The following is a 17,896-nucleotide window of genomic DNA, read 5'->3' on the forward strand; positions in this document are numbered from 1 at the left end:
ATATACACACACACACATATGTACACTAGGTCATCCTGGGATAGAAGTCTAAACACATTTAACCGTGGCACAGCTCACGCGCCAATATCATTACTCTCTGTCTAGTGTAAGACGTTTATTCAAACAGATAGATGGCAAATCTGAGACGTAAGGCCTTGTGAACATTTAGATATATAGTGGAGGTTTCATAACAGATATTTGAGTATTGAAATCAAAACCATGTCACATTATGAACATACATTTACATTTAACAACAAGAACAAAATCATAAAACATGATGGGTAATTACATTTCACATTTGGTGGTGCGATAGTTTTGACGAGGTGAATATCAGTTACGGCCCTTCTCTTTTGAACAGAAAAATATTTTTGTATCCAACCGTGACACTCCGAGAAAAGTTGTGAAGATCAGGACGAAAATACATCAAGAATAGAACATTCATCTTTTCGTGTCACCAAACCCTGTTCATCTCTTTCCGTGACCTGACAAACTTTTACACAGATATTTTCACACAGGTCTGTGCCACAATTTTGTTAGGTTTCTCGATACGATAAACTTTTCGGGACCGACCATAAATATGGAAATATTTGGCCGGAATTCAGCTTTTTAGATGATAAAACTTGCTAAATAAACGGAGATCATAGGTTTTTAAACACAATTATCACCAAAAGATTTCCAAATGGTATTAGGGACTGTCATTTACCATTCTTATAGCAGGCTTTGAGGACTACCTAAGCATGTTTGGGTTTGTAGGAATCCATAGCCAAGCTATCAGGCTATAGCAGGCTTTGAGGACTTCATAGGTGATCAGATATATATTCACAAGAATCAGATTCATGCCTTTTTTTTATTACATTTCAACGATAGGCCTAATCTATGATATCAATACTAGTATTCAGAGACCTGATTTTATAAATACGTGATTTTTATCTCAATAAAATCCTCCCATCTTTAAGAACAAAACATAAATTTGACCATCTGTTGACTCTCAGAGCTGATGTCCAATGTTTCATTATGCACACTGGGATTACAGAGGGTCAACTGTGTGGGGTGGGGTGAGGGTGTGTCTAGCGGGCCTTATGCAGAAGAGGATGTGTCAGGCAATGGGTATTTTGTAATAAGTAGAGTGAAATAGTTCATTTTATGTTGATTTCATGTGGTACCTCCAATGTTTAACCCAGCCCAAATTTTGGGACCCTCTTTGGGGGTGTCTGGCAGGCCTTTTGCAGAGGAAGATTTGTCTGGCGTGGCCCATTCTGTACTCTGTGAGATGTACCAGTTCATTTACACTTACTTTCACGTGGTACCTCCAATGTTTGATCCAGCCCTTGAATGGCCCCTTCTTTTGGGGGGCCAGGGGCCACACGCAGCAGGGGCTCCCCGGCAGACATCCATATATGAATATGTTCCAGTGTTCGGATATTGGTACCTTGTTCGTTTGACCAAAGTGCTCTGGGCTGCCGCTCTATTGTTATGATTAATAAAAACACGAAGTCTCATTGAAGCGCCGTAAAAACATATTAAGCAAAGGGAGAGCACTCTTGTGTCAAGCGCGCAGACGACAGATTTCATGAATCCCGGTAAACAGTAAAATACATTTTCATTTCTCATTTTTTCGTGGGATGTAAAGACGGATTCAGAAACAATCTACATCGATATCTGTGTCGATATTGTTATTGATTTGCTGATAATGCCAAATGCTGATGATGGTTATGTACTCGGAGGTGGTTGGGGTAGGACTGGGGTGTTAGGGCTGGGTTCTTTTTTACAAAGGCCTTAAGAGAAACTCAACAAGAACATCCAATATAAGATAGCTACGCGATAAATCGTAAAACACAATAACGAAAGAATCCAAGTGTGGTTTATTTCACGATAAAACATTGTTCTACCATGACGTCATTTCTGGAGATTCGAACATGCGCTCGCAACTTGATGACGTCTTATATTGAGATTATATTCGAGAGGGGAGTGTCTAGTGAGTTGTTCCCCATAGATGTAGCTAGGCGACGCAGATAAACGTGTTGGCCGAACGATCGCATCCAAAATTGGGAAAGATATGACAATCGTCACTGAGAGATTAACCACAGGTAATCGTCGGGATTGTGAGAATAGGCGGAAAATACCCACCTGGGCGAGGTCGGATTCAATTGATGGGGTCATCATTATTTAAATACGGGTAAATATTTTTAAAGGTTGTAATTTTATCACCATCTCTAAAGAGGATGTACATAATGTTGATATCTCACAACAGAAGTAAACGACTCGTTGTCGTTGTTAATCGAACAATAAAACACTGCAGGGAGAATATACCATGAGGGGCTTTGTTTAAAAGTCTTAGAAGAACCCAAACAAGAACATTCAGTTTATCCTGTGAACGATTTATTCAGGTTTCGCTTCCTATATGTTGCTGACACGCAAAGACGTCACTGAAATACAACAAGGACGACAACTCCTGATTTCTCTGGTCCAGTCTCGATTATTTACAGGCCGCCATGACATAACGCGAGTATTGTTGACTGTTGCTTTAAACAGCATTTACGAGGTCACTGCACAGACAGATATCAGAGCAACAATTTTAGTTCCTCTCTAGTATAAGATACGAGGAAAAGATATAGTTTTGTAACGTGTCACAAAGTGTTCATTGAAAATGAACCAATATATATTATATAATATATTATAAAAACTTTTTCCAGCCATTACTAGCTTTTGAGACCAAAACTCGTTCAAATACATTTTCATATAATTTCTTTTTTTCATAAATTGGATTAATCATGAATAAAAAAAAACAAATATTCGATGAACCTTCATCAGAAGGACATGCTTATGGACGACGAGGAGGTAGCCTAGCGGTTGAAGTAGTCGCTCGTTACGTCGGGTTCGATTCTAACATGGGTATTCTTGGTATCCCCGCCGTAAAATGACTGGAATAGTACGTGAAACCAAACTCACGCACACGCTTAACGTTCACAGTGTATCCGGTCCTATTTCTAACTAATCAAGTGGGGAAGAAAATAATCAGTAGAATTCGTAAAGACTGGTTTCCTCAAACTTGAACCCTCTTTTTACTAACACACTTTATTTACAGTGTATCCAATCCTATTTCAAACCAATCCATTCTGACAGGAAATAATCAGTAGAATTCGTAAAGACTGGTTTCCTCAAGCTTGAACCCTCTATTCACTCACACACTTTTATTTACAGTGTATCTAATCCTATTTCAAACCAACCCATTCTGGCAGGAAATAATCAGTATAATTTGCTGAGAATTGCTTCCTCAGGCTTGAACCCTCTCTAGCAGGCCATTTATAGTAAACAGTTTCCCCACGACTCATAAAACCGGCCCACCAACTATACGTTCCCACAGAAGTGAGGGTGTGATCACAGCTAATTAAGACAGCCAAATCCATGACGAAGTCGTTGCCTTCCACATAGATGATGTCGTCACCGGCCACGTACCACTTTGTCCAACGCATTTCTAAAGAACACACAACAAACAAGACATTCACGTACTTCTTCCGAAAGTACTCCATGGCGTGAGAGAAGAACGCAGGTGTTGCTAGTTCATAGCCGAATTTCACCAAACGTTCCTCTGAATCAATGTCTCCTCGTCGTACATGTATCCCAACTAAAACGGGTTTTACCCTATATAACCTCTTTGTACGTTGTTGGTGTTCAGATGCTAGTTTGCTAATGATGTCTCTAGCCTTAGCAAGTGTCGTTTCAGAAAAAGTAAACTGTCGCCTAATATCCTCTATTACATTCCCGAAGTATTTCCATGACTGTAGATAATACCCAATCTTAATATTTCCTTTCGTGGATAAATTCCAAAGCTTTGAATCCTCGCCACAGTTTATCTTCTCGAGATGAAACGTGGCGGAGTCACATGCACAATAGTCTTGTATGAGGTGGGCCTTGAGCTTGAAGTACTTCGTCAGCATGCTGGATTTAGGGAACGCCAACGTCCGGTTGTAATAGGCTGCGAACCCATAACACGAGGCGTATACGAACATGTGGTTCCCGAGACCACCCAATGGCATACAGCACAGGAACATGTTGTTATTGTGGATGAGGTCACGATCCGGGCCTTTGCACTTTGGTTCCGGTGATTCAGAAGTTCCACCACTGTATGGGTTTGCTGTAAGAGTTGCTGCTGCTGCTACTGCTGCTGTTGCAGTTACGTTGGATGCTCCACCGCTGTATGTGCCTGGTGTAAGAGTTGATGCTGCTGCTGCTATGGTTGTTGCAGTTACGCTGGATGTTCCACTGCTATATGGCGTTGTAGCGTCACCCATCGTTAGGGAGCTGTCTCTTCCCAAAGCCAAGAACTTGTCGGCTTTGGTTACATTTTCAGTCGACACTCCAGTGGAATCGTTCTTAATACCTTGCAGCGTTTGTTTTCCACCAAGAGCAAAATATAAGTAATTATCTGTTGGTATTGTTAGGAAGACTGTAAGCACTATTATTGTGTAGATGGCGACGAAGAGCCACGCCTCTGAAAAAAAACCACAACGCATGAGTGTAAAACAACAAATTAGCCTTTAATCGGTACTCTTATTTGTTTGTTTTGTTTTGCACTCTGCAATATTCCAACTATATAACGACTGTCTGTAAATAATCCAGTCTGGACCATACAATCCAGTGACTGACATCCACGCAATTGGGATACGATGACATGCATCAACCAAGTCAGCGAGCCTGACCATCCGATCCCGTAAGTCGCCTCATACGACGTATTCTACCCCGGATCTTCACGGGTCGGCACCCTTATATCTTGCGTAAGCTGCGCCACAACAGGGGGTAATGGGGTGCTCGTGGGTTTCACCGAAGTGGTTAACGTCTGAGACCTGCATAACTTCGGGCTTTCCTCCCACATTAAGCTGACACGGCGTGATATAACTGGAATACTGTTAAAAGCGGCGTTAAACCCAACTCACTCACTAATAAAGAGGAGGTAATAGAGAAATGGATGGCCTTATCTTACCTATATCTTAGTCCTTAGATTCCAACATTCTCCTGATTGTGTAAGTGTAATTTGACTAATGTTGCATCATTATTAATGGAGCACAAGCCTTATCATCAAATTTAATGAAATACCCTAACAATAACACCATTCCTTTTGACGTCATGGCTGGTTTTATGTCTTTGATAACGTCGGAAAAAGACGACACTGGTATTTTGATTAATAATATCTCCCCTAATTTTCGTTCATGGTATGGAACATCTCAATGTGTTGGAACGTAATTTGACGCTTTTTCGACACAACATAAAATGACTGCTCTCACCAAGTAAATAATGTCTTGAATATGTAAATACTTAGATAGTTTATCGTGTATCTTAATTGGACAAGACACGCACCTGTTTGGCATCAATTTACGTAATGAAATACCCAAAAGAATATTTCAAAACAACCAAAATTATATTCAATATTGGACATATATTTGTTCATTATTATGTTATTATTTCTCTTCATCTTGTCTCAGAATTACACAATAAAAGATGCGAAGAAAGCTCTATTGGTATAGAATTATCAGGATAATCGTATAAGGTTGAACAAACGGCGCGGGTACCTGGCATGGGTTTTATTTTTTTATAGTTTTTACAATTCCTGGAGAAATAAAGTAAACAGTTTAATATCCTGTGTTCACAATATTGAAAAAAAAGAATGAACCCATTGATAATATTATGCAAAACGAGAGGAATAATTCGTAAATTGTTTGTGACAAACGCGCACCTGGCGAATCGTTAGATATCACTGTTCTGTATATCAAACGACATAAAAAACGATTCAATTGAGAAATGTGTGCATATATTTTAACGAAACATATTATCCATTTTGTGAAAGTAATATATTCAGTTTTAGTTATAAAATAAAATGATACGGCTATTCATGGACATTGGTTATATGAACTTATAATATTGACTATTACACATCCCAAGAGTACGTTCATGCTGCAGTTACATTTACACTTCATCTTGTAACACTTGTCCAAAGGAAACAACAAAACAAACTAAAGGAAAGAAATATCGTATTTGACACTATATAAACCTATACATTCTTATGTAAACAATGTTTAAACAAACAGATTATCAAAGGTTCGTTCATACATGGTGTGGCCTATATGTACGTATGATATCATTTTGAACATTGACAAATATCCAAAGTTAATTAATTGTGTGAAAAAATGCAAAATCTACATCGTAACTGAAACTGTAAACAGCGTGATACAATGATCGTGTGCACTCTCATTCAAGGACCTTCACCTCAAAGAAATTACCAAATATGTACAACAATGTTGACGTATGACATCACTACCGGTGACCGACTCTTACAAAATGGCGTGTTCACTGTCATCAATAGGCGGGATTTTGCGAGGGGACTTTCGTTGATTCAGGGATCGTATATACATAAATGTGACATGTAAGTAATCAGAAACATTCTGACAATCTATGTATTGTTATTTGTTGTTATATTTTTCATTGAAACCAACGGAAATAGTCAGAAGTTCCGACAAATACCTTTGTCATTGTGCGTGATTTTGCGTCAGTCATGGCGTCACACAGAACGATAACTTTGACAATTTCTGTAGAAAATATCAAATCATTGCAATGTATCTATTTTAAATTCCCTAATTCTTCCTACGATTCTCTTTCCATGCATATTCTGAAAATGTTGAGTCAATATCTTGAACAAATAGACGAATGGACAGCTCAAAATATGAGAAAATGCTACACTGTGTAAAATCTGAATTTTGCTTTGTTTACATTTCAACCATGTGCAGTTTTTCGAGCACAGCGTTCGTTTTCACACCTAATTTGTTTTGCTTGATTTCATCTAGGCACTTTGTATTGGTGACAAAGACCATTGGTTATTTGATTCTAAAATGTATGAGGAATCCAAGGATGTATGTATCGCAGCTAAGTTTGAAATATACGTGATGTTACAGGCGCCTCAAAACCGGTGTACCTGAAACGTGATTTTGTAAACACTATCCAATATGGCGGAAAGTTCACATCGGCGATCGTGTTTGCGCATTTTCTAAAACATTCGAAACGATTGTAGGGTTATCGGAGACGTTTTGGAATGATCATTGGTGATTTCATAAAAGACAGATACCCGTGATTACTTATATTCTATTTTTGAAATTCATTTCTCCGAGTAAATATCCGAAATTTAGATTTCAAAACATGCTGTAAACAACGCCGTGAGTGGTGAATTAGCAATGTGTAAAAAATGGCGATTTTTACGATGTACCTAATTTTCAGAGGTCATTTTCAGTACTTATGCTTGGCCTAAAATGCCAGTGGATTATATCACAGAGCAGGAAATTTCCCACCTTATTCAAAACTGTGAAGTGTATTTGTGTGGCTGATGTATTTTAAATTTTATTCGACTTCAAAGCGGGGGTTGTAGAGGAGGGACATATATGTCCCTCTGGCATCCAGGGGGTAATACCGCCACGTTTTGACCTGTGCGATCACCTTTTTGAAATGTGTGATCTGTTATGAATGTAGAGAAACGTCCTCTCCATCAGCGTTATCATAACTATGAGAAGACAAGAGCCAGTCTATGACCTCAATCAGTCAAGATCTGACTACCTGACACTAAGATGGTATATTGAACACAAACATTCTCAGCAATCCTGGAGGTACTTACTTTTAGCTGTTGATATACCATATTTGCGCCAGATCGCCATTGTCCTGAACAGGTTCAACACTTGATCACCAACTCACTAAGAATATTGGCCCAAGTCCTCCCTGAATTGCTTGCGACATACTCTCCGTTCCCGATCGTGATTCAGTCTGTCATCGTGCACCTGTTGAATGGCTGATACAGTGTCAAAGTACAAATACCTGGACATCCTTATGCAGTCGAACAATACGATTATGGTTATCATCTTAGTGTCAGGTCGCAGTTGGAGACAGCTATTGACCTCTCACAGCGCTTCATCCCATAGCGAGGCTTGCATCGTGCATAACGTGGCTGGTGTTCTCTAAGTCCTACCTGGACGTTGAAACACTTGCTTCGCGTCAGAAATATTATTCCACTGTGTCGTTTATTTAGCTGTTACTTCATCCTGCGTTTGAATATCACTCGGTGGCATCCAGTAGGCAGTGATGGAGGTGTCTTTTCTCCAGAGCGACATTTAAAGCTACAGGTTTTCTCGCTAAAGCGACATGAGGCATGCCTTTGAAGACGTGGTTGATGTTACAAGGGACGACGTGGTGTCCACCCATGCGTAGAGATCCTACGACGGGGGAAAAAGTCCGGGCTGATTGAGTAAGAGAGTGGGTGAGTGAGTTTGTTTGTTTGTTTGTTGATCCCGTTAGTCGCCCCTCACGACAAGCATATATAGTCGTCTTTTGTATGTACTAGCTGATATGACAGTGTGTTGGTGTCAACAAAAGACAAAATTTAAAAAAGCAAAGGCACCCCGTACATAGATCTGATAATAATAATCACAATGAGTATATTAAGCAATACGCTACTTCGTGACTGATTATGTGTATGTGTGTGTGAGTTTTAAAGGGTATAGTCTGTGTCGAGATATCGTATATGGCAGATAATAGTCTTTTTTTAAACATTATTGTGCAACGCATTATGATGCAAGGTCACACATAAAGTCAGTGCAACTAGTCTTTCGTTTGAAATCGTTTTAAGGGGCAGTATTTACACATTTCCGCATTTATTAAGTTTTCTGGCGTCAACGGTTTTCTTCAAATACAAGTATAATCCTAAAATCGTTTTTAAGCTTATATTATGTTAATAATATTTTAAGGAATGGAAACGAAAACATGACACAAACATGTATTACTTTTTTCTAAAGTAAAACATAGTGATTACTCTAAATGACATGTACATGAAGGAGGCGGTTCGTTTCCTCAAGGTCCCCGTGAAGATCCGGGGCAGGATAGGTCTTCAGCAACCAATGCTTGGCGTAAAAGGCGACTATGCTTGCCGTAAGAGACGACTAACGGGATCGGGTGGTCAGGGTCGCTGACTTGGTTGATGCACGTCATCGTATTCCAATAAGGTAGATCGATGCTCATGATGTCAATCACTGGATTGTCAGGTCCATACTCGATTATTTACAGACCACCTTCATAGAGCTGTAATATTGCTGAGTGCGGCGTAAAACAACAAGCTGTTGTAAATAGCTACAGCTGGGACGGTAAACGGAGGGTTAGCTTCAGTGATATAGTGAATGTTGTTTATGGCCGCAGCCAGCAATTGAACAGATGTATCCCACCGGACGGTGAATATTCGTGCCTGGACCAGACAAACCAGTGACTAAAATGATGAACAACGTCTACGAAGACGAAAAACGTTTACGAACACATCAACCAAGTCAACCAACCTGACTGCCTGATCCAATTTGGTCGCTTCTAACAATCAACACATGCATTAGGGTGATGTGGACATTTCCTATCTCGGGTCCATATTTGTAGCAAATGAGGGCGGTCGGGTAGCCTAGTGGTTAAAGCGTTCGCTGGTCACGCCGAAGAACCGGGTTCGATTCCCGACATGGGTACAATGTATGAAGTCCATTTCTGGTGCCCCCTGCCGTGATATTGCTGGAATATTGCTACAAGCGGCGTAAAACCATACTCACTCACTCATTGTAGCAAATGTATGATAATGGTATGTTTGGTATTGATATACATACATATAATTGGGGTTTAACATATTGCACTCATTATAACGACGTGCATGCACGTGTGTGTGGCTGCGTGTACAGGTCCGAAAAAGTGGCGATTTTATGGAACTGGTGATATATAATTCTTGTATAGGTTTTGGTTCGAGATTGCAGATTAACTTCCACATTTACATTCTCACTGTACTCACTAGATCATAGTTGAAATGAAATAGAAATTCAACTGACAAATTAAACCAAGGAAAGCAATTCAGTTGGGGGAAGAGTATTCGATGACTCGACGTCATAGCTTGTTTGTAAACATAACGGTCAGTCTGTTGACAGTTCATGAATGATTGCCTAGCGCAGTGGGGAGCTGTGACTGGTGGCGATAGTGTGATAATCTTTGGAGAGAGAGAGAGAGAGCGAGCTCCGTGAACGGGTTATCGCTGTGGAGAGCTGGGATAAATATAGCAATAAGGGAGGTAACTCTAATTTCTTCAAAACACCGAATCGCCTGGTCTCGTAGACCGCAGAGATAGCCTACAATCGGTGATCAGTTGCTGGTTCCGAGGTATGACATCTTGACCCTTTGATTTGTTGTAAACGCCGATTGTTGTGAAACAATGAGTAAACGTTTCTTCGAGGCTGCTAAACACGCTGACCTGTACGCGAAATACCGCCCCAGTTATGGCGAAGACATATACGAGCGCATCTTCAAATTCTGCCGAGATGGCGGAAACCGATTCAAGCTGGCAGTTGATATAGGCTGCGGTTCGGGTCAAAGTACAAAACATTTGACCCAATATTTCGAACAGGTGAGATTTGTGGAAAGAAATATTTAAGGAAAATCGCGGGGTTGTATTGTTAATTTAGCTTTGGCAACAACCATTTGATTTTCAAAAGAGGGTGAGTGCACATGCTCTGCTTTGAAAATCAAATGTATGCTCCCTGTGTGCGTGTGTGCGTGCGTGTGTTTGAGCTCAATTATCTTTTCCAACATAAACAGGTGGTCATTTATTTATTTTTTTATGCGTGTATGTTATGACAAAAACTAGCGTAGTTCGTGTTTCGCAGTTTGTATTCTGCAAATAATCAGGTCCGGACGCAACAACAGATTTCAGGGCGTAATTTCAGTGCAGCACTCAAATTATTTGCCGTTTGTCATATCGACCACTGCTCTCTTGTATCATTACAATTTTACCATAGGCTTGGAACATGATCATCACATAACATCTTATATATATATCTACAGAATAGCAGGGGGCACGGGTGGCCCAGTCGTCTAAGGCGCCGCGATTCGTTGTGCAGATTTGTGTCCCTTGGACCAGCCAGAAACCTATGATTGTGAGTTCGAATCCCGGTTCGCCCCGATCCTGTTTTTCTAGGTTTGTCAGCACCATACCCGTGCTCATGGGTTTTACCGTCGGAGACCTGTATCACTTCGGGCTTTCCTCCCACATTAAGCTGACACGCTGCGATATAACAGTAAAACTGTTAAAAGCGGCGTTAAACCCAACTCACTAAAGAATAGCGCAAAGTTTTGTTTTCAGCAAATTTAGTTTACAATGCACTTTTTGCGATATGACGTCAGAGGATCCAGATAAACCAATCAAGTCATTACCTCGCTTGTGACCTGTTGTACAAAAAAACTCAGTCTTTGTTAAGGTATCATGCTACGATCACTTTAGTGCTAAGATCGTTTTGTACAATGGCACCCAGGTCACCAACTGCCGCATTGAAAATTTGAGGCACAATCCAATTTTGAATTTTAATACAAGAAATAACAATAGAGTTGAAAGTAGAACATCTTCAATTTTTCATCTTTTAAAGTTTATTACATTTAACAGAGAAAATGTGTCTGAAAGCTGTCTAGAAATCGAAATATTGTCGCCATTTTGAAAATACACCATGGGTTACCCGCTGTTATTATAAGGTGGACGATGATTTAAAGTGTAATCTGATGGCATCGCTGAAATCTCAAGGTGCCAATAAAGAATTACGTCCCTTTGAGAAAGAACTATCGCCCTTTTCACCCTTTTACACCCAGTAGTCTGAGTGTGACATTGTAATTTGCATATGCCATGAAATCTGGTGTTGCGGCCAGACCCGATAAAAGCAGTTCTTGTGATTTAAAACTTGGCTTGTCCATATTTCAATACACACCGCCTGCAAGGAAAGGACACACTAGTGTTTTCCTTCTATGCCAGGTAGTATGTAAATGTTTTCAGTATTAACACAGGGTCTTGTCAATAACCACACATATCCGATACAGCTCAATTTGCATTTTTGTCATTGCTTGATCCGAATCACTCCGTAGTATGAATTTGACCTTAATCCGTCTGTAAATGTTTACACAGATGTAGTGTAAAGGTTAATACCGTTTGTTGTTTATGTATTAAGACATTGAAACACCCTGTCTTTTTAACTGACAACACATAGTGTAACATTCGACGACCGAGAACCCCCTTAAAGCCATGGTCTCGTTGTGCATCGTCCATCGACCATCGTTTTTCGGCGTCGGCGTCTGTGAACGTTTCTGTGAACGTCTTTGTTCATGTTATGAAACACCGGTTCGCCTAGCACAGACACGTTAAATATTTAGACCGCAGTGATGTATCTTGTGACTGCGGCGCAAAACCCCATTCACTCAACCATGATTTTATTTTATTAAAATGGCCATCGGGAGGTTTTTGTCATACGTAACGTCATAACGTCGATACATAACGTCTTGAACAATTCTTTACAGAGGGCGGTGGGGTAGCCTCGTGTTGACCATCAGGAAATATGTCTTAAAACATTTCTGATTTGTCCATAATTACAAATATAAAACGTCAACGCCAGAGAATAACCAGTCTTGAGATTTCGATTTATCCCCGAAACAGATTCCATTGGTCGTAAAAGGTAAACTTGGGGCGACACAATAAGACATTGTCAAGGCTTCAGATCGATTGTTAGTTCATGTACGGTCGGACCGCCTCCGTGGTCTAGTGGTAGAGCGTCCGCTCCGAGAGCGGAAGGTTCGGAGTTAGGTCCTGGACGCGATGTTAAACCCCATTTCCCCTCACCTCACCTCATGTCTGGTCGCCACTGTATACACGGCTGATTGAGTTCCAGGTGGTCGGCGTGGACGTGAGCCCCAAACAGGTAGAGCATGCGGCATCGGACGTGCCCAATCTCAAGTTTGAGGTGGGCTTCGCGGAGAGTTTCAGCACAGTGGTCCCGCCGGACACTGCGGACCTAGTGACCATTGCCCAAGCCATTCACTGGGTGGACACGGGGAAGTTCTACAGAGAGGTGGAAAAGGTTCTCCGGCCGGGAGGGGCGATGGTTGTGTATGGCTACGGTAACTGTACCATAGACAACCCTCGGGCACAGGAGATTATATCCAAGGTAACTGAGGTTGTCCCGGTACCGTAAATTCTGGAATAAGGTCTGTAAATTTTATCTACACTTTAAGTCCATTTATCTCAGGCATAGTACTATCGTAAGGTCTTTTCTTGTCCTGGGCGGTCGGGTAGCATAGGGGTTAAAGCTTTCGCTCGTCACGCCGAAGACTCGGGTTCGATTCCCGACATGGGTACAATGTGTGAAGCCCATTTATGATGTCCCCCGCTGTGATATTGCTGGAACTTTGCTTAAAGCGGCGTAAAATCAAACTCACTCACTTTTCTTGTCCTTGGTTTCTATCCATTTTAGTGGTATTATGTATAGACATGTTCTGACTTTCCCTATGGGCGGATTCTGTGCCTATCACGTCGGACGGTCTGATTTGTCAATTATATGGTTTGATTGACAGATGGCAATAGGTTAATTTAGAAGCTTCCACGGTGATTTCACATGGCACAATCCTAGACCTAAAACAGGAGCGAAGCCTCCCTATAAACAGACTTTCACCAAAACAGAGAATAGGTCTTCAGCAACCCATGCTTGCCGTAAAAGGCGACTATTCTTGGCGTAAGAGGCGACTATCGGGATCGAGTGGCCGTCGTCGCTGACTTGGTTGATGCATGTCATCGTATCCCAATTGCGTGGATCAATGCTCATGATGTCAATCACTGGATTGTCTGGTCCAGACTCGATTATTTACAGACAGTTTTCATGTAGCTGGAATATTGCTGAGTGTAGCGTTAAACAACAAACAAACAAACAAACAAAGATGATAGGTTTTCTTCCTATTTCAGTTCTACTGGAGCACACTGAAGGGCTACTGGGACGATAAGAGGGACCATATCAACACTCACTACAGAGAATTCTCTTTACCCTACCATGGCTCTTTTAGGTTAGTAGCATGAAGGCGTGTTATTATTTGCCATCAATGTTATAAAACGGCGGCCACCGATCTCCAATACTCACCACAAGCAGCGATATTCCTGCTATATAATGGCGGCCATCGATCTCCAGTTATCGCCACAGGCAGCAATATTCCTGTTATATAACGTCGGCTATCGACCTCCAACACTCTCAACAGGCAGCAATATTCCTGCTATATAACGGCGACAATCGATATCCAACACCCGCCACAGGCAGCAGTATCCCTACTATATAACGGCGGCCATCGATCTCCAATATTCGCCACTGGCAGCAATATTCCTGCTATATTCCAACACACGCCACAGGCAGAGATGTTCCTGCTATATAACGGAGGCCATCGATCTCCAACACCTCTCGCCACAGACAGATATATTCCTGCTATATAACAGCAGCCACCGATCTCCAATACCCACCACAGACATCAATATTCCTGCTATATAACGGCGGCCATCGATCTCCAATATTCGCCACAGGCAGCGATATTCCTGCTATATAACGTCGGCTATCGACCTCCAACACTCGCCACATGCAGCAGTATTCCTGCTATATGACGTCGGCCATCGATCTCCAATATTCGCCACAGGCAGCAGTATTCCTGCTATATGACGTCGGCCATCGATTTCAAGTACTCACCACAGACAAAAATATTCCTGCTATATAACGGCGGCCATCGATCTCCAATATTCGCCACAGGCAGCAGTATTCCTGCTATATGACGTCGGCCATCGATTTCAAGTACTCACCACAGACAGAAATATTCCTGCTATATAACGGCGGCCATCGATCTCCAATATTCGCCACAGGCAGCGATATTCCTGCTATATAACGACGGCCATCGATCTCCAATATTCGCCACAGGCAGCAATATTCCTGCTATATAACGGCAGCCATCGATCTCCAATACCCACCACAGACAGAAATATTCCTGCTATATAACGGCGGACATCGATCTCCAATATTCGCCACAGGCAGCGATATTCCTGCTATATAACGACGGCCATCGATCTCCAATATTCGCCACAGGCAGCGATATTCCTGCTATATAACGGCGGCAATCGATGCCCCACACCCGCCACATGCGGCAGTATTCCTACTATATAACGGCGGCCATCGATCTCTAACACTCGCCACAGGCAGCAATATTCCTGCTATATAACGGCGGCCATCGATCTCTAATACTCGCCACAGCATCGAGGTCACCTTTTGTCAGCTCGTACACAGGTATCGCGCTCTTTGAACCCATTTTGACTGCGAGCACCGAGGGGATTTGGTTCGCTCCTTGAATTCCAAGAAATACATATACATTTATCATGTTTTGATGGGGCCACAAAGGTTATGGAAACCTTTCTTCACTTCAAGTGGAATAACAAGAATTTCACTTTTAGAAAAATGAGTAGTAAACATTTTTTTCATTCATAGTGGTCATAAACACCGTGAAACTGCTTAGGACTGTGACCTTTGATGGAAGTGTCGGTGCTTTAAGAGTGTTTCTCATCAGAAGCAAAAAAAAGACAAGGGAAGATAACTCTTCTGTTGGCATCCATCCAATAATATCAGAACTGATACGAGAACCGGTCTTTGGGCATAAAGCGGCAAATTACTGATCAACCTGCGAAACATGTTTCACACGACTCTTAAAAAATAAAGGGGTATTTTTGAGAACCTTTTTTCAATATTATCGTCATATTTTTTCAACTAGTACCGTGGTTTAATCAGTCCTAATTTTGGTACGTTGGCAGGGAGGAGAGTTTAAAGATTGTCAAGGAATGGACAGTTGACCAGTTCGTTGGTTACGTTTCCTCCTGGTCTGGTTGGCAGTCGTACCTCAATGCACATCCTTCCGCTTCCGACCTCGAAGACATCAGAAAAACGTAAGTAATAAGATGTGGGTACCGTGTGAGGAAAATTCTTGTGTCTAAGTCATTTTGGAAATTGACCCATGAAGATCTGGGTTAGAATAGGTCTTCAGCAACACATATACTTGTCATCAGATTATGCTTGTCCTAAGAGTCGACTAAAGGGATCTGGTGGTCGGGCTCGCTAACTTGGTTCATGCATGGCATTGTATCCCAATTGCGTGGATCGATGCTCATGATATCAATCACTGGACTGTTTGGTCCAGACTCCATTATTTGCAGACCGCCGTTAAACAGCAGGAATATTGGATAGAGCGGCGGTTAAACAACAAACACACAAACAAACAAGCAAACGTATAGTGTGTCATCATAGTCGTGGCGTGCTGATAACCTAGTCCTGGACTTATTATTAATAAGCTGTCGTGATATAGCTGGAATATGGCAGACTCGGCGTCAATCAACAAAAATGCAAAACAACAGCCGTAGCACTCTGTGAAGCCCCCCTCATTATATTAATTCCTGTTTCAGATTGACGGCCTTGTACCAAACCTCGGCTGGGGAAGAATCGAAAGTTAACATATCATGGCCTGTGTTTATGCTGCTTGGTCAGAAACCAAAGGAGTAGGTTGCATGTCGTGTAAGGATATATAACATTAAAGGCAGCATAAGGGGTATACTGGTACAATGTCGAATATATCACTGCATCCTCTATATCTCCAGGGCCCGCCATTCGGTAAGCCTACACTAAGCCCTGGATCCAATTCCGGAATTTCATCAAGATTTTACCAACCAATCAAACGTCGACGTGAAGGAAATGATAAGGGAGGTAACTCGTAGTACCCAGAAACCAAAGTCACCATCACTTTTAAAGGACATGAAGACATCGTTCCCATCAAATATATTTTTGAGGGCTTTCTTTTGCGTGTCAGTCTTTTGCGTTGAATTTCTCGCAGTCTCGATCATAATCAATGGGACTGGCCAACTGAAAAATGAGGTTGGTTTGTAACTCGCATTCTGATTGGTACGCCAGACCTCTTGGAATGGATCCAGGTGTAAGTGTTGGTTTACCAATAAGCTTACCCAGAAGATGGAGAGGATGATATCACTGTTGCAGCACGACATGTCGAAGATGAAAGACAAAGAGCGGTTGGCACGGCCGGTAGTGAGTGAGTGAGTATGGTTTTACGCCGCTTTTAGCAAAATTCCAGCAATATCACTGCGGGGGACACCAGTAACTGGCTTCACATATTGTACCAATGTCGGGAATCGAACCCAGTTCGGTGTGACGAGCGAATGCTTTAACCACTAGGCTATCCGACCGTCCTTAACACTGGTAGAGCCGCAATGTTGCCACGTCACTGTGGCCAAGGGTAGTAGGTCTCCGTTTGGTCGAGCATGGGTTTTTTGTATTTGTTGTTGTTGAACGCCGCTTTCAGCAATATTCTAGCTGTATGTCAGCGGTTTATACATAATCGAGTCTGGACCAGACAAACCTGTGATTGATATCGTGAGCCGTTCAAAGCCGTGAAGGGACGATGACATTAATCAACTCAAACGGGCTGACATGCCGATCCAATTTAAGAAACTGAGGACCAGTTGTGTTGTTTTCCCTGTTTTATCAATATATTGATGCATCACTTGTATTTATCTTTTGATGTGCCATGTATCTCTCTCTGTTTTTTTGAGTAAAAATAATAAACAGTTTTTGTTTGTTGTTTAACGCTGCACTCCTCATCCTTTGCGTCGTATTTCAATGACAGAATGACCGCCTCCGTGGTCTAGTGGTAGAGCGTCCGCCAGGAGAGAGAAAGGTCCGGGGTTCGATCCCCGTCCGCGTTATACCAAAAGACGTTAAACGATGGTACCTGTTGTTACCCTGTCTGGCACTCGGCATTAGGGGCTGAAACAAGGACTGGTCGGCTCGGAGTCCGTATACTGTGTGAGTGGGGTATTCATGTTAAACTGCGGCATGGTATCTCAGTGAGCTAGCACTATAAATCGGCATCAGTCCGGACAAGTACAAGCAGCCACACACACACACACACACATACACACTAACAGACACACACACACACAATAACAGACAGACGGCTA

At 41.8% G+C, this 17,896-nt stretch overlaps 2 protein-coding genes across 3 annotated transcripts; one reads left to right on the plus strand and one right to left on the minus strand.

Moving 5' to 3' along the window:
- Positions 1-2,357: 2,357 nt before the first annotated feature.
- LOC124143464 (galactoside alpha-(1,2)-fucosyltransferase 2-like) lies at positions 2,358-8,272 on the minus strand. The gene is made up of 2 exons (XM_046512449.2): positions 7,655-8,272; positions 2,358-4,492 (listed from the first exon to the last, which is right to left on the minus strand). The coding sequence occupies exons 1-2, from the start codon at positions 7,692-7,694 to the stop codon at positions 3,213-3,215; spliced, it is 1,320 nt and encodes a 439-aa protein (XP_046368405.2). The 5' UTR covers positions 7,695-8,272; the 3' UTR covers positions 2,358-3,212.
- A 1,757-nt stretch (positions 8,273-10,029) lies between these two features.
- On the plus strand, positions 10,030-17,506 carry LOC124143465 (putative methyltransferase DDB_G0268948). Of its 2 annotated transcripts, XM_046512451.2 has the most exons (5): positions 10,100-10,450; positions 12,750-13,025; positions 13,817-13,914; positions 15,686-15,817; positions 16,331-17,506. In XM_046512451.2, the coding sequence occupies exons 1-5, from the start codon at positions 10,259-10,261 to the stop codon at positions 16,425-16,427; spliced, it is 795 nt and encodes a 264-aa protein (XP_046368407.2). In that variant the 5' UTR covers positions 10,100-10,258; the 3' UTR covers positions 16,428-17,506. The 2 variants fall into 2 exon arrangements, with proteins under 2 accessions (XP_046368408.1, XP_046368407.2); XM_046512452.2 differs by lacking the exon at positions 15,686-15,817 and having other exon boundaries at positions 10,030-10,450.
- The last annotated feature ends 390 nt before the right edge of the window (positions 17,507-17,896 follow it).

This window comes from Haliotis rufescens, unplaced genomic scaffold, assembly GCF_023055435.1.
Source record: "Haliotis rufescens isolate VD_foot unplaced genomic scaffold, xgHalRufe1.0.p SCAF_8, whole genome shotgun sequence".
Classification (NCBI taxonomy): Eukaryota; Metazoa; Mollusca; class Gastropoda; order Lepetellida; family Haliotidae; genus Haliotis; species Haliotis rufescens.

Coding starts and splice junctions, on each gene's coding strand:
- LOC124143465 (XM_046512451.2), top strand. CDS start 10,259: ATGAGTAAACGTTTCTTCGAGGCTGCTAAACACGCTGACCTGTACGCG. Junction 13,026..13,816: donor CACAGGAGATTATATCCAAG/GTAACTGAGGTT, acceptor TTCCTATTTCAG/TTCTACTGGAGCACACTGAA. Junction 15,818..16,330: donor CTCGAAGACATCAGAAAAAC/GTAAGTAATAAG, acceptor TTCCTGTTTCAG/ATTGACGGCCTTGTACCAAA.
- LOC124143464 (XM_046512449.2), bottom strand. CDS start 7,694: ATGGCGATCTGGCGCAAATATGGTATATCAACAGCTAAAA. Junction 4,493..7,654: donor TGGTATATCAACAGCTAAAA/GTAAGTACCTCC, acceptor GTTTTTTTTCAG/AGGCGTGGCTCTTCGTCGCC.